Source organism: Cydia splendana, chromosome 11 (genome assembly GCF_910591565.1).
Source record: "Cydia splendana chromosome 11, ilCydSple1.2, whole genome shotgun sequence".
Taxonomy (NCBI): Eukaryota; Metazoa; Arthropoda; class Insecta; order Lepidoptera; family Tortricidae; genus Cydia; species Cydia splendana.
Window position 1 is genome coordinate 2,110,099 of NC_085970.1, and position 25,455 is coordinate 2,135,553.

A 25,455-nucleotide genomic window follows, 5' to 3' on the forward strand; every position below is an offset into this window, starting at 1 on the left:
GGTGCTTAGTAAGTACTTATATTTGAATAGGGTATTTCGGATTTCTGTTCCAGTTATCAAGTAGGATAACGGAGCAATTTTGACCACATTTTTAATTCAACGCCACCAACGCAAATGATACTTCTCATGTAAATTTTAACTTAGAAGCCATTAATTGACCATATTTTCCCACAACATCAGCAAAAATAGAATAAAAAGAAAAACTTACTTCAATAAACCTAACTCTACAGTAATCTTTGTGAGGTTTGTAATATCACCTCAATATTTTCTAACGCAATATATACCTACATAAAAAAAAAAAAAAAAAAAATACCTACATACTATTCTAAATGAATTTGATTCTACAAGAATTTCAAACAAAAATATTTTTTTAATTTTAACGAACAGGTAAATATTTCTGAAATTTCACACACTAACAACAGTCCTTGACCCACCTTGACCTTCAATTATTCTGCGTTAACGTAATTAAGAAGCATAATGTAATTGTATTAACATTCATACATTTCAGTTCACACCCTGTTGCGTCATGTATATTTCATTTTGCAATGACTCTCACTTGGGAATTGGGATTCACCGCACCTTGTACACTGTAGGACAATATTAATGGTACTCAGTACAATATTTATGGTACATTCATTATAATATTAAGTTATTATGACCATAATCACTTTTCAAAATACACTTTTGAAAATAACAACATAAAAGCTAAATTGAGATATAGATCTTTGCTCCAAAATTTTTTTTTCACCTACTCGTACAACTATAATTTTAGTACAAGTACTTCTAATCATACGTAGGTACCATTATTACCAATATATAATGTAAATATTACTTACTATAACGAGTATAACGCCATCAAGAACAATAAAAACCGGTCACTTTTTAAGGAAATCCTATACAAATTTCCTTTTCTCATAGCCCAATGGAAGTCCATAATCCGTTGCCCATTGGCATTTGACAAGTTTAGTGACGATGACGATTCATTAAACACAGTTTGCTCGCACAAATTATTTATTCATTTATTCAACTATCATTTTCATTCGCATTTATCGTTGAGGTGTCAGTCCTCGAGGCATTGCAAAATTCATATCACTCCAATGCTATACTGTTGAATTGAAACAAACAACCTATGAAAAAACAGTTTTATGCAAAATACATTTTTTTTAAGAGCCTATAAAATGTCCCACTGCTGGGCAAAGGCCTCCCCCTAGACTTCCAATCTTCCCGATTAACTGCGGCATCCGTCCAGTTGCTGAGAAATGCGTCCAGGTCGTCCCGCCATCTCCTCTTAGGCCGACCATGCCGGTTACATTGTGGCACCCACTCCGTGGCTAGTTTAGCCTGCCTTTGTATGTGAATATGTACAAAAAAACATTATCGTTCATAAATAATGGACGTATGGCGTTAAAAGGCGACATGTCGGTAGCAGTTAGTAGGTATGTTACAAATATGTTTACGAGTGGTTTTCCGTGTAATTGCAACGATAATTGTAAATTGGAGTTCCGTATTATGAAATTTATGAATTAGATTGACGCAAAGTAATGTAGATCTCAATGATTTTACGGAGTGTTTATACGTACGACTAATTAATAATTAATATAGTAGGAGTGTTCACAAAAAGTGTAGGTTTGAGGTGGGTGTAAGTGGCCTTCTATGATTCTGATCGCCAAAAAAGGGCGTGAAGAGAAAAAAACTTCTAGTAAAAACGCTATTTTTTACATTTTATTTTTATTCGGTACTAAACAGTAGGTACCCAGTATTATTCTGATAAAGGAAAAGGGTTAAAATAAAAGATCAGTTTGCGGCGAAAATACACAACACGACAACAGCCTTTCTTGATGACAAATCGCCTGTGTTCGCCCTCTGCTGGTATAAATAAGTTTTTGGCAAAAATTTCATTTTTGGTAGGTACAAGCTTTTATCGCTGACTGTACTTTTCTTACGACAGCTGCCAATTTTCATTACGCTACGATCCTTGGAAGATGGTTAAATTAGTTACCTTAGATTCCATTACATGTTAGTTACATACAGGTCGACCTAATAAAATCTTGTTAAAAAAATGAGAAGCCCGGATGAGAGTTTATTACAGCTGTATATTTGTATAATTTATCTCGCCAAAAGTTATCGCGTCCTAATCTTGTCTCTTATCAGCGACATTGGCATTGGTGTTAAACAGTCCGTTATCGAATAATGCATTTTTATCTTCAACGATAAGACATTGATAAGTTTGAGAAGTATCTTTTATATTCATTTAAATAAATAGCGGTCGCCATTTCACCATACGAAAGTAAATGTAGGTACCTACTTAATAATTTACATAGTTACTTAATGCATGATAATTATATGTTTAAACTTTAAAGTAGTGGTATATTTATGTATATCAAATACATAGCACTCGGTAGCTATATTATGTATAGTAAAATCAGGCGTTAATTTGCGGAAATCCATATTAATTAAAGCAAAAAATTGCTTTGTTCGTCCGTAAAATAATAACGTGCTAATTAATCAATGCTGACTCATCACCTATAGGTAGGTACTTGCGTATTTTCTACTTATATATATCGCTGGCCCAATATTATTATTATGTTTCACTTTTATCGAACTGAAATTTGAACATTGTCATAGTGACATTAAATCGAATTTCAACTATCTTGAAAATGTAACATAGAACCCTGTAATATTGGGCCAGCGATATATATGTGATTGATATTCCCATCCTCCCACCGCGAAAATAAATATACCAACTAAATTAATTTAATATACTATACAATGTAATAAGTATTTTTTCTGTTGTGTGCAGAAGTACCTAACCTAAAATCTAAGAAATAGTGATAAACAATTTAATAGACATTACAAAAATAAAGTATAAAGTGCAATAAAACTGTGATAACAATAAATAAACAATGTTGTGAAGGAATAGACAGAAGTTAGTCAAAATGATGTTGTATGTGACGAACATCACTGAGGAGGCCGTGAAGAGGCCGCCGCGCAGGAGGTACATCAGTGCCAGAATAAAGGTGAGTAGTAAAATCAAAAAGCCATACAAAATAGTTTGAAGGTTGTAAGGGCTTGCCAAGGGTAATGAAGTAGATGAAAAGTTTACTTGATGGTTATTATCTAGTGTAGGTTAATCCCTCGTTGCTGGCTCAAGGTTGATTTCATTTCATTTATTTAGAGACATATTTAATAAACTTACAGTAAAATCACCAAGACGTTTTGATTAATTTATATGCCACGCACGAAATAAACAATTTTATGAATCTCTACACTTTAACATATCCTTATATATAAACGCGAGCGGCTTTGACGGTAGAAACAAATTAAATTATGCTCAATCGAAAGAGCTTGAAAAAATATCACTTTTGAATCGAGAACATATATCCGCAAAATTCGTATTGTCGCGTATTTTGCATTTAAAAGTGAAATAATTTCGACAAACAATACTAAAGGCTCAATTTGTTGGTTGACATTTGACAGCTATGCGTTGCGTTTAGAAACTGCAAACATGCTTACAATTTAGGTTGGTCGTTTTTTTTTTTAATAAAAAGCAAGACGAATATTACTGTTTATTTGATGACTTTCCGGTATGTATAATGGTTATTATTTGCATTAAGTTTCGTTTCATATGGATATGTATACCGGTATAATTATTACATAAATTTGTTTTTAAGCCAGAACGTGCGATAGTCTGTTACGGCTTTTAAGACGATAGCAACACTGCCTAGACGTCAACGACGGCTGTTATTCGAAAATACTTTATCCGGTACTCCAGACGTGATAAAAACATGTTAAATAGTTGTAATTGTGTGTGTTAACAATAAAAAATAGTCACCGAACATAGTGCAAAGTGCAAACGCCATCGTAACGTAACGAGATTTGAACTTCAAAGCGTTCCATGGGTGTATTGTGTTTAGTATAAACATCGGTCTCTCAGTTGTATTTTAATATTTCAGAATGATTCCAAATATTCTTACATGTCAAGGCACTACTAGCTACCTGGAAATGCAAGCGAAAGCAACCTTGAAGCAGCTGTGATAAACTAATAAGTGAGCGAGATGAAAATGACGTTGTTCAAAGAAACTTTGAGTTAAGTGCCAGCTGACTGTAACTCACTCTAACTAAGTACATTGCCAGTGTGAAACAGTGCAAAAAGCTACAGTGTATTGTGGACATATTTAATAACTGTGCTTTTGACTATGAATCAAATTTGAGGTGTATCGGTGAATTGGAAAGTCAACTGCATAAAGCTAGTAAGTTATCTCCGGAGTCAATGTAAGTTGAATATAAGATTAAATATAATAAGATATATAGATAGTATATATGTCGCAGTCAAAAGTGTGAACTGGTCAAAAGAACTTTTAACCGACAAAAACAGGCAAAACTGCTTTTGACTGAGCATGTTGGTCAAAAGTAGTTTTACCTCAAAATCATTGGTTAATAGTAATTGTGTTGTGACTGTTACTATCAGTCAAAAGTACTCGCAGAGATAGGTAGGTTAGGGTAATTTTTTTGCTACGCCCAAAAAACGAAACTGTTCCCAGAGATAGGTAGGTTAGGGTAATTTTTTTTTTGCTACGCCCTAAAAACGAAACTGCTGCCAGAAATAGGTATGATTTTCAGGTAAAACTACTTTTGACCAACATGCTCAGTCAAAAGCAGTTTTGCCTGTTTTTGTCGGTTAAAAGTTCTTTGGCCAGTTCACACTTTTGACTGCAACAGGTTGGGCTGGACATATGGCAAGGGAAGGTAAAGATAAGTGGGATAGAGAGGAAGCGGAATGGTATCCTAGAGATGGAAAAAGGAGAGAAGGGAGACCAATAATGAGGTGGTCGGATGACATAAAGAAGCATGCGGGACCTAATTGGATAGGGACGGCAAGGGATAGAGAGCTGTGGAGAGAGCTGGGGGAGGCCTATGCCAAGAAGGCAGACTGAAATAATTATTAAAAAGCAATGACATAAAAATTATTTAATAAAGTTACTAAGGAAAAAATATTGAAACTAATTGATATAAATGAAATGTGAATTTATTTAAATGTAATATGTGCTGAAATTTAATTTTTTGGTCAATAAAGGCTATTCTATTCTATTCTATTCTAATTTGACAGGTGACAACAAAAAAAATATGAATACCTGCTAAAATTTCAGAGTCATAGTGAAGCGTAGTACATAGTACCAAAACAAGGTTGATTTTTAGGGTTCTGTAGCCAAAGGGTAAAAACGGGACCCCTATTACGAGGACTCCAATATGTTATTAGATCAAAACAAATTATTTTCAGAAAATATTTAATTTAGGCTTAGGGATGGCGAGGCTCCATAAGCCTTCAGTAAGTAGTGCATAAGTATACTTGGAAAAATTCGACCTATGCCGCCGTGGGTGGCCCGGTGGCAGAATGGCACAGGCACCTGCTGCAATAGCAGAGGACGCTGCTTTGATTCCAATTAAAACCAAAATATTATTTTGCTAATCCGCGAAAAGATAACGTGCTAGTCAATCAGTGCTAACCCGTTATACTTACTTGCGTATTTTTACATGCAATTAATATTTCCACCCTCCCACCGCAAAAATAAATACGCAAATAAATATAACAAACCACCACCAAAAGCGGCCGTTTCCGTTGCCGGGCGTCAGACCGTCAACAACTCCTGAGGATGCCTCGTAGAGAGGCGAAACACGTGTCGAGGTTTATTCTTTTGGTGGTGGTTTGTTATATTTATTTGCGTATTTATTTTTGCGGTGGGAGGGTGGAAATATTAATTGCATGTAAAAATACGCAAGTAAGTATAACGGGTTAGCACTGATTGACTAGCACGTTATCTTTTCGCGGATTAGCAAAATAATATTTTGGTTTTAATTAGTATGGATTTCCGCAAAGTAACGCCTGATTCTATTCACGCTTTGATTCCAGCCTAGGGCACTGGAGGCCTTGGTCACTTTTTAGGGTTGCGTACCCATAGGGTAAAAACGGGACCCTATTAAATATTAAGACTCTGCTGTCCGTCTATCTGTCACCAGGCTGTATCTCAAGATCTCATGAACCGTGATAACTAGATTAACTAGACAGTTTCAATTTTCACAAATGATGTATTTCTGTTGCCGCTATAACAACAAATACTAAAAACAAATTAAAGAAATATTTAAGCGGGGCCAATGCAATGCTAGGCTGGATATGACTGATGAAATGAGTAAATTTTTATTAATATGTTTTAATATGACATGTTGGTGGCAAACAAGCATACAAGGCTGTTAATGCCGATGGTAAGTGGGAGTTTAGACTAGACCTCTGCTTCTCCAAGGGACTCACATTGCTGACCGAGTAAATTTTTATTAATATGTTTTAATATGACATGTTGGTGGCAAACAAGCATACAAGGCTGTTAATGCCAATGGTAAGTGGGAGTTTAGACTAGACCTCTGCTTCTCCAAGGGACTCACATTGCTGACCGAGTAAATTTTTATGAATATGTTTTAATATGACATGTTGGTGGCAAACAAGCATACAAGGCTGTTAATGCCGATGGTAAGTGGGAGTTTAGACTAGACCTCTGCTTCTCCAAGGGACTCACATTGCTGACCGAGTAAATTTTTATTAATATGTTTTAACATGGCATGTTGGTGGCAAACAAGCATACAACTCATACAAGGCTGTTAATGCCGATGGTAAGTGGGAGTTTAGACTAGACCTCTGATTCTCCAAGGGACTCACATTGTTGACCGAGTAAATTTTTATTAATATGTTTTAATATGACATGTTGGTGGCAAACAAGAATACAAGGCTGTTAATGCCGATGGTAAGTGGGAGTTTAGATTAGACCTCTGCTTCTCCAAGGGACTCACATTGTTGACCGAGTAAATTTTTATTAATATGTTTTAATATGACATGTTGGTGGCAAACAAGAATACAAGGCTGTTAATGCCGATGGTAAGTGGGGGTTTAGACTAGACCTCTGCTTCTCCAAGGGACTCACATTGCTGACCGAGTAAATTTTTATTAATATGTTTTAATATGACATGTTGGTGGCAAACAAGAATACAAGGCTGTTAATGCCGATGGTAAGTGGGGGTTTAGACTAGACCTCTGCTTCTCCAAGGGACTCACATTGCTGACCGGTTACAAATCTATTACACTCATACTAGGGTTCCGTGCCTGAAGGGTAACTAAAAAACGGGAACCTATTAGCGATTCCGACTCGCACTTGGCCGGTTTTTCTTAGTAGGTATATGACATTTATTTCAGTTTTACTTCATTGTCCGTCTGTCTGTCTGTCTGTCTGTCTGTCACCAGGCTGTATCTCATGAACCGTGATAGGCCTAGGCAGTTGAAATTTTCACAGATGATGTATTTCTGTTACCGCTATAACAACAAATACTAAAAAGTATGGAACCCTTCGTGCGCGAGCACTTGCCCGGTTTGACATTTCAGGCTCCGTCACACAGGCGCGTTTCGCGTGCGGCGCGTGAGCGGGGCGCGCCGCTATTTCATATAAAACGCTCAGGCCCGGCTCTGAAATCGCGCCGGTGTGACGGAACCTTTATTTCAGTTTACTCCACTGTCCCTCTGTCACCAGGCTGTATCTCATGAACCGTGATAGCTAGACAGTTGAAATTTTCACACATGATGTATTTCTGTTGCCGCTATAACAACAAATATTAAAAAGTGTTCCGTTCTTGATGGGTGAGTCCGACTCGCACTTATTCAGTTTTTTTTTTGTAAACGAATTTAATATTAACGGATAGGCATTAATATTAAAGAATGAAATAGTAGTGATAATTTCCATACTTTCACTTTAGTGCCATGAAGGGTAGGTACAAAAGGGTTCCCTCTTTTGAGATTGGAAAGTGGGCTAGGTTATAAATGCGGCCTTCACAGAACCTATCTGCGACCAGAAAAGACGGTCAGGTTAGAAATGTGATCCTTATAGAACCAAACTGCAACCAGAAGTAAGTTAGGTTAGAACTGCGACCCTTACAGAACCGAACTGCTACCAGAAAAGCGGATTAGGTTTTTTTAATTACATATTTGTTTTTAGATATATCGGAATAGTAAATTTTTCGAGTTATGATTGTATGTTACGGATTTAAAGTTTTCTGAGATGAGATAGGTTTGTAACCGCCTTGATGAAGGTATGAAGTCTAAAAGTAAATAATTACTTAATTCAAAATGAGTATTACCTATTACTATTATTTATTTTACCCGAGCGAAGCCGGGTTTTCATCTAGTTTATTATAATGTATAATTCTGCGAAAGACAGAAAAACGTTAAAGACAGGTACCGTAAAATGGGGTGAGTAGGGTTCGCGGGGAGAGTTAGGTTATGAATGGGGAGAGAAGGAATGAAAGGGGGGTGGGATGGGATTTTAAGGCTACTGCTACAAAAATAATGTATTCCAATTTAAAATGGAGTTACAGTAATACTCATAATAAACAAAAATCGATCCAACAATCTTCCAAAATCACCTTTGTATGAAACAACAACTCACCCCAAATACGAGGGACTACGGGGTGAGGTGGGATTTCCTGTTTATCGTCAAAGTTATGAAATGGAACTACCCAAAATAAAATAAAAACTAAATAAAATACAAACGCCCGGAACACTTATTATATACACCATTCAGTTTGCATATGTAAAAAGAAAAATGTTATTGAGGTTTGAATGTCAGTTTTGCACCTACTCACCCCATTTTACGGTAGTCTCCTAGGCTCCTTTCGCTGACGCCACCACACAACACTTTGCTGACCCATTCTTTATAATAATGCCTTAACAACTAAACTGAACTTTGTATACGATTGACAGTCTATTTACAAGTCTCTGATCCCACCATCAAAAATAAACTAAATCGATTTATAATCGAATCAATAATGGACCATTAACTTTCCAATCATAGACTGAAATTAGCAGATTTACATCCTTATTGAACATCAATTTGTGGGAAGTACTGACAGCACTAATTGACCAATTATAGGTCTTATATCTATGCAATAAAGCTTAGGTATAGGCAGCTAATAGTGTGTACGAGGAACCAATATTCTAGTTTGGCTGACAGGTTAATTTGGTGGTAGGAAGTAAATGATTGTGGTTAGGAAGAAATCACGTTTGTTGAAATATTTGATAATGATGATTGTTCACTTAGCTTTTTTTAATGACACCAATTTAATATTGAAATAAAATAATTTAAGTTGATATATCTACATTCGCACAGATGATAGTCCTTCTAGGGTCCTAGTCCTAATAGGGGATACCGCAATGTTTTGCCGCCAGAGTGCAGCACTAAGCTAGCTAGTAAACCATAGAGTAACTTATACATACTGTGCCATGAACTGTTTTTTTTTACAAGTTTTCACAGACAATAAAATATGACTGGTGCATCAAGGCGGTTTGTTAACAAGGGCCTACCGGGAAACCCGAAAATAGAAATTTAGTTATCTGCCTCTTTATCGCTCGAATATGCAAGAGTTAAAACGAAATTTCGATTTTCTTGTTTCACGGTAGATCCCAGATTGTGATGGATAGTGGTAGTGGCGCCCCCTACGCTGAGTTTTGCGTAATATTCCCTATTCCGCACCGACCGTACTTGCCGTACAATGCAAGCGACGGAGTGTTGATGTACAGTCAACAACAGAGCTATGAATACAGGCAAAGTGTCAAAAATATGTATTTTATTGCCTGTACATTAAGGTCGTGTATACATATTTTTGGCACTTTGCCTGTATTCATAGCTCTGTTGTTGACTGTACCAGTCTATGACCTTTAAAATGTCTTTAAAAAATGACGTTATATATTGGCAGTCAGGAGGCCTAGTTTCAAAATAAGATATGTCAGAAAGTATTAAGGATGACTCACGCTAGACCGACCCGGAGCTTCATCGATCAGCCGTCATAGAAAATGACATGTAGTACGCCTCGGCCCGGGCCCGTGATTTTTTTTGCGCATCTCTTGGTGGTCAATATTTTAGCGTATTACATGGTACTAAAATATAATTAGCCTAAATACAACGCATTCAGAATTTCAGTCTTACGCTCACCATGATGCAAACGTTCCGGCCGACTGGCACACGAAACGTATAGTTATTCGCACATCCGGTAGACTTACTGACATTGTGCAATGTATTGTCTTCAATGGAAAAGAAATTTGCGTAGAAAATGTTCGGATAATATAGTATCTAGATTTAAAATGAAATGGTAAGGTTCGCCTTATCGCTTTTGTATCGTAACTTAAAATTTTAAATTTTTTTTGGTATGCCAAGGTTTTTCTGATCGGACACGTTATTGGTACCTATCCTATAATTTAAAAAATGAAAATACTGGAAGTTGACGTATCGTAAGAATTTTATATTTACCTTTTTACTGACCATATTAAGTAGGTACATGACTGGTTAATTGTGTCAGCTTCTGAAATCTAATACCTTTATACGAGCAATTCTTGTTTCTTTATACATATATATGTATTATGGATCTCTGAAACGGCTCTAACGATTTCGATGAAAGGCCATAGTCGGTTTTCCATAGTAAGTTGGCCCTTAAGTCAATTTGATTCGGGTTTTTTTTTTGTGAGTACCTCTTATGGTGATGGATATTTTTGCTGAGTATCAACATCCTACTAGTGTCAGTTTTTGACTTATGATTTTATTATTTTTTTTTCTTTAATTTATTGTTTTTCGGGATGTATTCAAGCGATTTGCTTCAATTTTTTAAATAGTGTTCTTTATTTAGGTATGCATCGATACTCAAAAAACGAATACCAGTTGTCATATAAAAAAAAGGAAAAAAAAGTAAATAAAACGTTTTTTTTTTTATGTCGTGGTGAAGTAGACACCTCTAAATTTTTTTTCTAGTTGTAGGCCAGACATTGGCCTACTACTTGCCTAAATATCAAAATTTTCCAAACGGTACTTCCTGTCGAAAATTAGCAATGTGTGTGGTCAAGTTCTGTTCTCAATCGGTGTTTTTCAATGTAGTATACAAACTCTTCGATTCTGTTTGCGATTTCTTATCAGGTTGTCGTATGCAGTAAAATGCCAATGACAACTTAATGTTTGTATACTACATTTTAAGTCAAAAACTGTCACTAGTAGGATGTTGATACTCAGCAAAAATATCCTTCACCATAAGAGGTACTCACAAAAAAAAACCCGAATCAAATTGACTTAAGGGCCAACTTACTATGGAAAACCGACTATGGCCTTTGCTATATGGGGGTTTTCGGGGGCGATAAATCGATCTAGCGGTCTTATCTCTGGGAAAACGCGCATTTTTAAGTTTTTATATGTTTTCCGAGCAAAGCTCGGTTTCCCAGATATTATATTTTAATATAAAAACAAGTAATTTAAAATAATTTTCTTTATTTCCAGCGGCACCATGCGGGCATATCGCAGTCATCCTGCAGCGACGGCTCGCTCCTCAGCGTGGGCTCCTCAGAGATGGACGAGGACTCCAGCTCCTACCATCACGACCATTCCAACAGGAGCGACCACTCGGACTACAGTGAGTTCATTTGTTAGAGTCTACAGACTGTCCAAGATAGTCAGGAACTCACCGCATCCTAAGTTAAAGATCATTACAATACTTTTCGCAGTGTACTACTTCTCTCTCACTTCCGCATGTTCGAGATAGATGAGATAGAGGAGTGACCACTTGAACCTAATATACCTACGGACCTACGGTACGTTAATACATTGTAGCTCATTTTTCTTTGAAAATGAGGATCTTGAGCGTCGAGGTGTCTGCCCTTTCCCAATTAGCAAGCTCACAGCTCAGCTCACGCATTTTCCCTTGAGAGTTGATCTTTCGGATCTGCATCTAAATCCTAATTTACGACTTCACATTATTAAACTGGACTTCTGTGACAGCTCATGCTCGCTCCTTACGAAAGAACTTCAGCTGCCTGTGTTTTTGCTACCCACTCACATAGTACCCACGACAACTAACGCCACCTATCGCCGTTTCCAGACTTGTCGGAGCCGGCGTTGGGCGTCGCGCCGCTGTCTCACTCCGCCGCCAAACACAAGATGGCGGTGCGACCGCGGCGGACACACGGCGCGCCCAGGCGGAAGAAAAATAATCCTGTAAGTACATACGGAGTTACATATATCTTTGGTATATACCTAGTCATACAAAATATTACATACAATGCAGAAAATAAATACAAATCCCGCGTACCTCTTGAATGTCGCGGACGTGATATCATAGAAAATGTACGAAAAGTTTAAAACCCTTGAGAAAAGATAATGAAAATTGGATTCGGCGTTAGACATAAATAAATACACCTAGGTCACAATCAGGTATGCTTTCTAACATCACACGGGGTATCACGTGACGCTATAGTAGTAGTAGATATGTACACCTTAAGCGTTTACTGGGATCAAACTGGGATGTAGGTACATACATCACGCCCATATTGGACGCCCCTGGACAATACCTCTTAACCATATTCAACAAGCTTGTTACTGTAATTTCTGTTTGATTTGGTGTATAATGCGTTTATAATAACTATTTCAGATAGCCGCATCAGCCTTGCCAATCACGCCCGAACTGAACGAAGAAATGATACGAAGCACTACTCCTGAAGTCACCCATAAAACCTCAGAAGTTGTTACTGGTATGTTTACAGGAGTACTTGTATTTATAATAATCTAAGATTCATGTAAAATCAGACAATGACAATGATGTGATCATATTCACATTCAGAAACATTAATGGGAGTTTAATGAATGAGTTTTTTTTCTTCAATTTAGGCATAATAAATTTAGTTTATGTATGTCAAAACACTACCACGGATCCGAGAAGATGTCAATGCAAAAACTCAGTCTTCTCCAAATTGTTATTGATTGTAGAAGATTTGTAAATTCTAAAAAAAATCTTGATAGTTGATGTAAAGACCCCGTATGTCTCCAAACATTGTGCAGGAACTTTGGTTATGAAAAGTTGACGATTGACAATCCAGTTACCTATTTAATTACACAAACGGGTCTACCGCGATATAATTTCATTGTTTTTACCTTTAATTCCGACGTTTCAGCTGAGTTGCACCAGCTGTGGTCACGGAGTCACCATATGTGTACAAAACGCGAGAGTTTAAAGTGTTATATTGCAAACCGAATCCAGTTACCTACCATAAAACACGGTGCGGTACAGTGCAATCTTCTTTAGGTGTTAAACTAGATTCTAGTTATACTATAAAATACAACTATTGTTAGCGTCTAGCTGCTTATTTACTTCATTATTTGAATCCTTAATAACGATTAGGTAACTAAAAGGAATTTCAACAATATCTCACTTAGTTCAACTTATTTCCAGAATCATTCTCTTCATCGACCTCTACGAAACATCACATGATCGTGAACGCACAACATCAGCAGATGAACCGCGAGCTCACGCGAGTGCTCGAGACTCCGGCCGACACGCGCCTCAAATCCTCCTCACTACCCCCCGGTCTGGCCCTGAGCCAGATGATAGGACACTCCCCCGCAAAACTTTCCATTGCCGAACAAAATACCCCTAGATCTTCGATCAAAAGATCAAAGTCCAGCTCACAAGGACAAAACCTCAGAGACGACAATGTAACCACTAGTGAGACGCAAATCAGTTACTCTCAGGAACGTGTCACGAAATACAGGTCTGATAATAAGTATGCCGAAGAATCTTGCCATGAAAAGAAGTCTAAATCGGAAAAGAAAATTGAGAATGAAGTGATCAGGTCGTCTAAGAAGGAGGAGTCGTTCTTCAGTCGGCTACTTTTAAGAAAGAGTGGAAAGAAGTCGAAGAAAGATCAGCCAGATGGCGAAGGAGAGACAAAGAAATCTAAAACTGAAAAGTCCACGGCGCAATATAAAGCTATGGATACGGAGAGGAGCGGATTTGTTTATGTTGATCATGGACAAGGGCACAAACCGGTGCCCGCTGAGAGAACCCACAAATCTGCCGGACAGAAGGTTTTCGCCAATCAAATGCATAAAAGAATGGACAATAAAGGAGCGTACGTCCAAGAGGGAGTCTACAAAGACGTCTACAGTGCGGCCAAAGTACCGGGCGTAGAATACAATATAACTGATCTCAAAATCGCAGAAGAAACCGATAAAATGTTGAACCAAGAAATGAAGGCTCGTATGAGCCGCCGTGATGACTTCAATGAGAAAATGGAGCGCTCGAAACGAACATCCTCCAAAGAAACCGTCGAAGACAAGAGGGAATCCTTCAGTTTGAACCACGATAAGTCTAAGAGACCCGCCTCCGTTCAGAGACTCGTCGACCCGTTCTCGTCAAAAGCATTTATTAATAACGAGCTCTCTAATATAGCTCAGGAGGAAAACTTGTCGCCCACTCTAGAGATCTCAGACGAAGAACCCCCGATCAGAGCGCATCGCATGAAAAGCGTTCACAGTGACTACATGTTCCACAGTGGAAGCATGCCTAAAAACATCCCTTATTTTAACCACAGCGTGGTTATGTCGGCATCAGTGTCGCCTCCTAAGAATATCCTGCATCAGAGTTCCGAAAACGTGAAGCATATACACCGATCTTCCGACCATGTCTGCGAACTCCGCGATAAGCACGAGAAACGCGAGAAAGCTCACCGCGCCTCTAAAACTGAAGAGGCCTACGTGAACTCAGGACTTCGATCGCTCGGCGACGAGTACGTGGAGGCCAGAAGCAGCATTGGCAAGTCGCACAGCTTCCGTTACGCTTCGGAATCTCCGTCGATCAGCTCTCAGGAGAGCCAGATGCCGAGTTTACCGGCCATAGTTGGTATATCCGAGCCCTTGCTCGAAAGTTGGGAGGTTAACTATAGGAGAAATGTGAGTGAGCGACACGATTATACTAAAAGAGTATCCGCTAGGAACTATAGCATCCTCCATGGAACTGCCGAGGCGAACTATGACAGTTTACCCAGCACAGACAGTAGCTACATGGACAGCCTCAAAACTGACATGCACGATGACAAGAAGCTCTTCTCGAGCAGCATTCAAATAGGCATGGACAGCCATAAGAGAGACAGTGACATTTCTCAGATAGAGGCTAAAATCGATGATATAATAAGTTCGCCAAAGCCAATTATGGCACCAATACTCAAATCTAGCTCTTTAGATAGCGTTAAGAGTAGCCCTGAGAAGCAGGTAGAGGATAGAAGGAAAACTATTTCAGTAGAAAGCGCTTTGAGTCAAGGGGGAAGGATCAGCAATAATATGATTCAAAAAGAAAAGCAGGAGGCCGAAAACTATATATCTGTAACCATGATCAACAAAGAAAATACTCCAATCCAGATCAAAACTGATGCTCCAAAAATGAAGAAAAGTGACGAAAAACTTCAGCAATCCGGTACTAAACCTGGAGTGCCAGAATTTCTCAACATACAACTAAACAGAGTTGACGCAAAACCTACAACTAATGTAGTGCTGACGGCTAACGTAACGCCAAAGAAAATTGATAGTCCACAAGTCGAAAAAGAGATTGAAACATTCGAATTAATCGAAAGCAAGAGTCAAAGGAATTCAGTCGTCAGCAAAGTCGAGAGCGTGAGCGAAAATACTCAAATAGAATTAAAGACTTCTCCAATAGTCGTTAAGAAGGCTACTTCCCAACCGCCTCTTACACCACAAAGTCCTTCAACTCCGAAAGCATTTTTCAAACGCAAATCAGCGAGCGTCGAGATGCAAGACAGACCGGAGAAACCAAGGACTAATTCTTTAAGCACTGACGGTAGTACGGAGAAAATTTACGACAACATATCTATGGATCGGAAATCACATTCAAGCTTTGGAAGTAAGAGCTCTATTCAAAGCACAGATAGTAACGACATTAGAACACCAGATAGAAATGAAGAAACTGTCGTATATCGTAAGAAACCAGTCATCTTGTCTAAAGAACTTCGCACTAGCGAACGCAGAAACGACGACGAACCTGAACTTATGAAAGTATTCGCTAGACGCTCTCTAAAACTAAAGGATTGCGAAGCCGAAACTCTTGCCCAAGAAATAGCTGAAGGTCTAAAAGAAGATCACGACAATGCAAACAGATCAAAGCTCCTCAAAAACGAGTTTAACGCTTCCATTAAATCTAGAGACAGCGATAAAGAAAACGACGACACATCATCTAAAACCAATGAAGAGAACAGGATGGTAGATATCGCCGCTCGAGTCAGTCAGTTTGGTGTCCCACATTATCAAAGAAGCGTCAGTATTAATAGCGTATCGAATCCTAAAAGAGAAAGCGCTCCAGTATACAAAAGCGAAGCCAACAAATATAAAAAGGAAGTATCAGATTCTACGCCCGAGAAGAGATTAAGAAACAGAACATTTCCGGATCCTGCCAACGATAGGGAAGACATTAAAAACATAACAAAATCAGAAGCTATGGCGTATAAAGCCGATACGTTAACCAAACGCCCATGGCAAAGGAAAGATGATGACAAGAGGCATTTATCAGTCGAGAAAGAAAAGCGAGAGAGTGCTGTGATAGAAAAGGAGGGAGATGAGGGTGAGAAAGAGAAGGAGGTGGGAGGGGGAGGTGTGGGGGGAGGGGAGGCGGACGCGTCGCCGCAGTTCAAGGGGATCCTGCAGATGCGCGCCGAGTGGGAGCGACGTGCCAAGCAGGGGATGACCAAATAAATGGTGCTAGTTGAAAGGTAAATAAACAAAAGCGTATGGGTTACCACCTTATCCAATTTCTTTGTCCAATGTTTATTTCGTCTCACATTTTGCTTTAATGAGAGAGTGAGACGCACTATTGAACATCGAAATTGGACAATTGGAATACCACCCTAAGCAAATAAGCTTAAGCTTCTTTGTGTGATAAAGACAAAATATAGCTATTTTATTTTTGATAAAGCTTAATTTTAACTGTCACTGTGCTTACCTGTAATTAAATCTTTTAATTTAACCGACGCCGTTGCTGGCCATATATGTCATTTACCCTCGCACACATAAACATGATTCTGAGGGCCTACAGCGAACACCGAAGTTCGCAAATTGCGGGCATCTTTCTCGTTTACTCCAATTAAGGCGTAATTAGAGTGATAGAGAAAGATGCTCCCAATTTGTGAAGTTCGGTGTTCGCAGTAGGTAGGCTCTCTGCATCGCAACTACCGTGCTACTGAATCACTGCAAGATGTCGCAGTGAGTCTCTCTTTGTGCCGCTTTAAGAGCCCATCAACGTGCACACTAGCGCCATTGCTAAATAATCGTGATTATTTTAACTTAACGAAATATATTTAAAAAAGGGGCCGCTACGTACTGTATTTTGTATTTAAGTACCTTTTGAATACATCAAACTAGTTTTTATGTTGACGGATTCGTCGATCTATGAACTCAAAACAAAAACGGCCGTTTTAACTTTGGACGCATAGATTGACGAATCTAGCAACATAAAAACTAGTTTGATATATTCAAAAGGTACTTAAATACAAAATACAGTACGTAGCGGCCCCCTTTTTTAAATACCTATCGTTAAATTTAAATAATCACGGTTATTTAGCAGTGGCGCTAGTGTGCACGTTGATGAGCTCTTAATTCGTCTTTCTCTGTCCACGGAACGTTCCTATTAAAACTTAAACACAGTGGCGCCATCTGCTTGAAGTTAATTTCATTAGCGCATTAATTTGATTTAAATAACGAATAAATGTTTTTATTTTCAGAGTCCACAGCGGACGGACGTCATGACCGCATTACATATTATTAAATTAACATAGAGATTACAATACTTAGCTTAGAAGACATCGGCAAATTAATGTTATTCGTACTAGAAATTTATCCAACGTTGTTATAACAATGTATTTTTGAGTGTTATTGCAATGGAATAGCTAATAGTTCTATTTTATTAAAAATACTATTGTGTATTAAACATTTCAGAACTGTGAAATACAAATTTTATTCCTATAGTTTCTTTTATTGTTTTAATTCATCTCCTTACCGACTACCCTCCAACACGAAATTTTTTTTTTATTGGGGACATCTTACACTGATCGGCCTAGCCCCAAGCTAAGCATAGCTTGTACTATGGGTACCTACTAGGCGACGATATAAACATACTTATATAGATAAATACATACAATCATATACATAGAAAACACCCATGACTCAGGAACAAATATCTGTGTTTATCACACAAATAAATGCCCTTACCGGGATTCGAACCCAGGACCATCGGCTTCACAGGTAGGGTCCCACTAGGCCAGACCGGTCTTCAAAACTTTGCAATAGGCACTTGTCTATTTGAGCAATTCTCAAAAAGTTTGTAGTTTTCGATCACATCTTAGATTTTTATAAAAACTGGTATGCTGGTAGAGTATGGGGCTGTCCATAAATTACGTCATCGATTTTTGAGGATTTTTGACCCCCCCCCCCCTATAATCATCCAAAAATCATGCTTCAAATGACCCCATTTCCTCCTACTGCATGCTACCGTCATCCAATGTCCAGACCCCCCCCCCCCCCCTAATTTGAAATGACGTAATTTATGAATAGCCCCTATACGAAGCTGAACAACTTCCACCACATTTCCCAAAATGTCCCAGAAAGTTTCTAAGAAACATTCCTTTTTTGTTACAAAAAGGTGTAAGGAAATCTGGTAACAAAACCGGAAAGTTTTATAATAACTTTCTGGGACATTTTGGGAAATATGGTGGACGTTGTTCAGCTTCATGTACTAGCATACCAATTTTTACAAACTTTTTGAGAATTGCTCATTTATGAAAAAAATGTTCGCCGTCTTGAAGTCAATTTTGAGTCACAGTATATGAAGTAACATGTTTAAAATTGAACGGAACATGGTACTGGCTTAAAGCATTTAGTAACTGGAGACGCATTGTCTGTTATATTCTGTACAAAACAGTCTGCCGATTTTTGCGGGGGATGGGCACGTCCAATGTATGGCTTATTTCATATTTGGACGTAGCGTACAAATAGCCATGTCAGGTAAACGTCAGTCCATACAAAAGTATGAACAATTGTACAATGTTTTCGGCAGAGTGGTAAGCTCCGGCGACTCCGGTTATTAAATGCTCTAAGTCTACTGATTATAAGTACTTTTGAATAAAAAAATGTAAATTCGTAAACCTTATTTGCAGAGACGAGGTCGTCCGATGGTCCCGATTATACTGATGTTGTATAATTAACGACACGACCTCACTTTCTAATTAGAGATGGGTAGGGATGAGTAAATACTGAGTATTTACTCGGTATTTACTCAAAGCACCCGATAAATACCCGTATTTACTCATTTAGGTGGGTAAAAATGATTGCTTATCAAATATTCAAAAAGTGAGATTTAAGAACAAAATTGTCTTTTATTGAAGAGTGCTAACGCTTAATTTAGGAAAAAAAGGTCATTATTAGTGAGAGGCAAATTGTGATAATGTATATATAGTTAACAATTTTGTTTTAAATAAGATGGTATTTATTTTAAAAATATGGTACTTAAATTCTATCGATGTTCTGGATAACTGCAAGTCGCGCAAAAGTGCGTGTTTACGCGGCACTTACGACCTTTTATTAAGGGTTTTTTTTTTAACTCAAAAATGGCTCAACCGGTGATGTTCAAATTATTGTTTTGTTGTATTCTATAGGTAAAGTTATAGAGAGATAAACATTATTCTGGCCTTTCGAAACGGTTTTTTTCCAAAAATATTCAATTTATCCAAAAATGTTCTTAGAAACATTCCAGTTATTTTTGAACTTAAATACATTTCATACAATTTTGAGTACTTAATCCAGTAGCGGCTTACAAAATACACCTAAGTATATTTCAAATTCATATGCCCCTTTCAGCACTCTAAATAGTTTGGGTATAAACGAGTAAATACGGGTATATTGAGTAAATACTGAGTATTTACTCGGTATTTACCCGTGAGTATTTACTCACTACCCATTTCTATTTCTAATTTTCTGTTCAAGTCGGTGCAAAGTTATCTTGGACGGATTCTAGTCGGCAAGCCAAATTACACCTCGTTTCTCTGCCTGATATGTAGGCTATTATGTATAAAAGTTTGGATCAAAGGTTTGGATGCATGCCAGGTAAGAAGCGACGTTCGAACTTTGAAAATTTGTTATCGATTTGTTTTCACTCGCAGTTCATCTCACTCGCAAGAGTTGCAAGCAATATAACGTGCCCAAAAAATAAGTGCATTCCCGGTGCCAGGGAAGTTTTGCGTTTTCGGGGTTGGTCCCATAGTAAACGTTGCTCAGTATAATCCCAAAACCTCCCTGGCAACGAAATGGACTTATTTTGGCCACCCTGTATATGTGGAATTGTGGAATCAATTCGGCTCTTCAAGGGAACTTTAGTAGTTTGTGTTACAAGGGATCAAAATGATACATTTCCGTCAAGGGCGTACATTGAATCCTGAATGAAGCGATGGATTGATGGATGGATGGACAATATAATTCTATAGTAGAATCCTGAGCGTAATGAGGGATTCAAGTGTTAACGCCCAAGACGAATTAATTTTGATACCGTGTGACACATACTGCTTTTCACATCAACTATGAGGAAAATATAAAAATCTTAATCTATGAGGGCATTAACCTTTCTTATGTGTGTTAAAAATCGTGGCCTCAAACCTCGGTTGTACAGCACAAATCGATCTTGACAAAAATGCATAAAGATAGAGTCTGCGCGGAAAGAGAAGAGTCGTGTAATGTATGGGGCCCAATACATTCTACGACTCTTCTCTTTCCGAACGGAGTCTAACTAAAAATTCGGTCAAGATCCTTATAAATCTTATCATACACATACAAGGGGTTTATATTCGACTAGCTTTTGCCCGCGGTTTCGCACGCGCAGGAGAGTTTTTTTAATAATCTATGTACTTTAATGGTTTTAGGTATTTTGAATGTAAACAAACCGTTTAAGATGATAATTATTTAAAAAACGATGTTTGTGTACTGTTCAATTATTAGAAGGTATTTGTAATCTTATAATTTTGTAGCTCAAAAAATTGACTTTAAGGGATTGAATTCTCAAAAGTCTGGATCACGTGTGGCTGTAAATTAGCGTGTATGTTACAACCGTCTATGCTATCTTCGTAATTAGCATTCCCCACCTGGGGCCATAGTTCACGTCGGCTACGTTATATTTTAATTTTGATCCCATTTTTGTAATTAGCGTCCCACAAAACCATGGAAATGATACCCATATTGATATTTTGAAATTTCAACCCCATTGCACCCCCACCAGGGGGATGATTGTTCACTTCGGCTACGTTAATTTTAATTTTGATGCCATTTTTGTTTTTAGCGTCTCAAAATACTATGAAAACGATACCCCATATTGATATTTTGAGATATCAACCCTATTGGGGACTTTTCCCCCTCTTAGGGGTTCAATTTTCAAAAAACCTGAAACACGTGTTTACTTATTTATCTTTAGGAATACTCCTATGAAATTTGGAATAAAATAGTCTAACTTATCTTGTTTCCCCATACAAACTTTGGACCCCCATTTCACTCCTTTAGGGGATGAATATTGAAAAATCCTTTCTTAGTGGACACCTGGACCTTATAAGGAATCTAGTTGCCAAATTTGGATTTTCTAGTCCCGGCGGTTTGGGCTGTGCGTTGATTTAAGTCAGTCAGTCAGTCAGTCAGTCAGTCAGGTCTTTCACGTTTATATATTTAGAAGATTATATATTTAAGAGAAGGTATTCGTATTCTTATAATTTTGTAGCTCAAAAAATTTACTTTAAGGGATTGCATTCTCAAAGGTCTGGATCACGTGTGGCTGTAAATCAGCGTGTATGTTACAACCGTCTACGCTATCTTCGTAATTAGCATTCCCCACCAGGGGCCATAGTTCACGTCGGCTACGTTATATTTTAATTTTGATCCCATTTTTGTAATTTTTGTAATTAGCGTCCCACAAAACCATGGAAATGATACCCATATTGATATTTTGAAATTTCAACCCCATTGCACCCCCACCAGGGGGATGATTGTTGACTTCGGCTACGTTAATTTTAATTTTGATGCCATTTTTGTTTTTAGCGTCTCAAAATACTATGAAAACGATACCCATATTGATATTTTGAGATATCAACCCTATTGGGGACTTTTCCCCCTCTTAGGGGTTCAATTTTCAAAAAACCTGAAACACGTGTTTACTTATTTATCTTTAGGAATACTCCTGTGAAATTTGGAATAAAATAGTCTAACTTATCTTGTTTCCCCATACAAACTTTGGACCCCCATTTCACTCCTTTAGGGGATGAATATTGAAAAATCCTTTCTTAGTGGACACCTGGACCTTATAAGGAATCTAGTTGCCAAATTTGGATTTTCTAGTCCCAGCGGTTTGGGCTGTGCGTTGATTTAAGTCAGTCAGTCAGTCAGTCAGTCAGGTCTTTCACGTTTATATATTTAGATTACATATCTTTCGCTGAACCTCTGTATAAGTAAACATGAGCAAGATGGACGGCCGAATGTTAACAAAATGAGATCTAATTGACATCAATTTGTCCGTTCGAACCGTCCTCCTGATGGCACGATCGTGATGCGGTCAAAGACTTCCGTTTTTAGGGCGCCAGCCATATTTCTAGTTTTTTTATATCACGTTGGGGCAAATAAGCGTAAGGCCCGCGTATGCGGTTACCGTAGCAGATGGACGCCGGAGATGAAACTCCAGAGGTTGTCATAAAAAAGTAATATTTTGGTTTTAATTACTATGTATTCATTTTTCGACGAAATCGGAAAGCGGCAACTTCGCAGCGGGCCGAAAGTTGTTTCCTTCCGGCCGGAGGGCAGAAAAATATTTACATTCCATTTCACTCAATAGTATTTCAACATCGACAGTACAATATTAGTAATAGTCATCGACACGATATCTCTAATTTATCAGTCAGTTGTGTTGATATTATTGCAGCAGTGTCCCTCTAGCTAGTAGCAAAATCACACGAAGCCTATTGCGACGTAGATTCACTATATACTATATTTACATAAATGACACCATGACATTGCCATGTGAAAAAATCTATAATTTCATTTCTACCTAGCTTTTAACATAAGTTAATTTTAAAAATTAGGGCTTACATGTTAAATTTTAGGCTGTATAAACACGTGAAAATAAGTCTAAGATAAGAATTAATATAGATTGGAACATTCCCCCACAAAATAAGGGTTCCAAACAAGGGGTGTCCCACGCATGCGCGCTACCCCCAGATACTAACCCCAATACGTGAGTCGTCTCCATTTTATTTTCATTTATTTCCTGTTTTATCCACTGCTGTATCAGTGGACAGCTAAAAGACATTAATAAACTAATGAAAATACTAAGTGAAGTGAACATTTGACTATAATAAACTATTAGACCAGTGTGTGATCTTACGTAATATTTTTTTTGTGAGGCTTAAGGAGTGAGGTAAGAGTTGCCTAAAAACAAGAATAAGATTTTAATGTGTTTCTTTAAGCTATACTGTAGATAGCCATTGATTTTTACTCAAGTAGAAGACAATTTTATTAAGATTGTAATGTTACATTTTTTTAAGACAATCTTTTGAGGACTTTCTAAGATTATTTCACGTACGAAATAACTACTAGATACTACGTATTTAACGCTACCGTACTTGAACATTCTTACATGAATATATCGATAATGTACCTTAAATCAAAGAAATTCTGTTCAAATACCCCCTATTTTTGCCTCAGAATGTAGTAAAATAAAATCCGTAGTGCGTACGCCGTCTACTAGTAAACTTTAGTCATTTCGTCATTGGCCCGGCGATGTCAACGCACTTATCAAATTAAGTTATTTTCAAGGAAAGCCGATTTCATATGCTCGTACGAGGGTATTGTTTATGAAGGGATAGTAAAGGAGAAGTAATGTTAGGTACGAGGATCCCAATATGCTTGTTTTATTTTATGAAAAAATGAATGTTATTCGTGTAAACTCTGTTACAAATACCTACAACAAATACCTACTCTTAGCACATTTAGGTATGTTAGTGGCTAATCGTTGATTTAATAATGTTTCATATATTTATAACATTTTAAAAATTTGTTTGTGTCTATAAAAGTACAAAAATGCCTAACTTAAGAGTAACATAATTTTACTTAACCCTAACAATAACGCGCTGTTCACTTCAGAACTTCATATATTTTTAAATAATAAATAGAATTACAGCGTTAATTTGCGGAAATATTAATTAAAACAAAAATATTAATTATTTCCCGGCTTAGCAGAATATATTTGTTATACTTACCTACATTATAAAACTTTTTTATTTGCTAATGAAAAATGACTGTCCTAAAAGGAACCAAACGCTATAATGTTCTAATTTTGATAACGTAGTAGAGATCGAATTGCTGTTATAGATTTATATCACTTTATAACTTAGACGACAAATAGTGTTCCCTAGGATTAAGTCACCCTATTAGTCTCCCCTATACATATTACTTCCAATTATGTATGTCACTTAACCTTTCATATGTGTATGGTAGGCAAAAATCGTGGGTTCGAACTTCGGTTGTGCTGTAGGTATAGAGTAGAAAGAATCGTTCTCGGAAAAAAATGCAAAAAGAAGACTAAAATTCGGTTAGAGTTAGACCAAGATAAGATGGCAGCGATTTTGATAGCCCAGACTGCAAATGTTATTTTAAACGTCAAAGTTCTATGAAATTATGACGTTTAAATAACACTTGCACAGTCTGGGCTATCAAAATCGCTGTCAAATTAGTTAAGTCTAACTGGATCCTTATAATACACACACAAAAGGTTAAAATAAATCTAGGTATATTATAATCATGTTGAAACTCTTTATAACCAGCTACGCATTTGAACGACATATTGACCTACACGTACTAGGTCTATTAGAATAGTTAGGTACTATTATACCCTAGTTCTAGACTAGTGACGTCTTTGGCATTCTTCCAGCAAAGTTGTGCCGCTTACAACATGAGAAACTTACGACATATACTTACATTGAAATGGAATAATCAAAGCTATTTCGTAGTTTTCTTATGGCTCTATTTCTGTAATATTTTGATGGTAAATATATCAAGCTGGTTCTCATATTTTCGCACAATCGTACAACGTTGTACAGTACATATGACCGTTTAAATTTTCGACTGCACGTAATCTGTTAATTATCGTACCTTTAAGAATGGCTCACGTTAGCCCGGGCCGTGTCCGGACCGGAGCTTCCGGCGCTTACTTTTCTATGACATGACAGGCGCTCACGTGATGCTTTCCATCACGATAAACGAAACGAAAACGATTGGCCGGAAGCTTCGGCCCGGACATGGCCCGGTCTAACGTGAGTCATCCTTAATGCGGTAAAGTAGCACCATTTGTACGTACTGTAAATAGTATATTACATACCTACAGTAAAATAAGAAACGTCTCAGATGACACGTAATTGTCGGCCGAGGTGATACCGAGATCGACAAGCATGTGATCTGAGTCTTTCTTATTTACTGGCCAGCGTGTGTAACTGTGTATACTATAGTTCGTTTTTTTTAGCATTAGAAAGAACTT

At 37.6% G+C, this 25,455-nt stretch overlaps 2 protein-coding genes across 4 annotated transcripts in view; both read left to right on the forward strand.

The window, feature by feature from the left end:
• LOC134794698 (uncharacterized) overlaps positions 1–17,874 on the forward strand; it is a 209,989-nt gene extending 192,115 nt beyond the window's left edge. For 2 of the 3 annotated variants that reach the window (XM_063766468.1, XM_063766470.1), the window contains 5 exons: positions 11,349–11,481; positions 11,947–12,062; positions 12,496–12,595; positions 13,294–16,618; positions 17,627–17,874. In XM_063766468.1, the coding sequence (XP_063622538.1) occupies positions 11,349–11,481; positions 11,947–12,062; positions 12,496–12,595; positions 13,294–16,601 (3,657 nt within the window). In that variant the 3' untranslated portion in view covers positions 16,602–16,618; positions 17,627–17,874. Of the gene's footprint in view, positions 1–2,837; positions 3,018–11,348; positions 11,482–11,946; positions 12,063–12,495; positions 12,596–13,293; positions 16,619–17,626 lie in introns of those variants that run through there. The other variant, XM_063766471.1, reaches the window with a different exon arrangement.
• Positions 17,875–23,132: 5,258 nt separating this feature from the next.
• Positions 23,133–25,455, forward strand: part of LOC134794705 (protein Fe65 homolog) — a 70,278-nt gene continuing 67,955 nt past the window's right edge. Inside the window, exon 1 of the mRNA XM_063766485.1 lies at positions 23,133–23,340. The gene's annotated coding sequence lies outside the window, so the exon portion shown is untranslated. The remainder of the gene's footprint in view (positions 23,341–25,455) is intronic.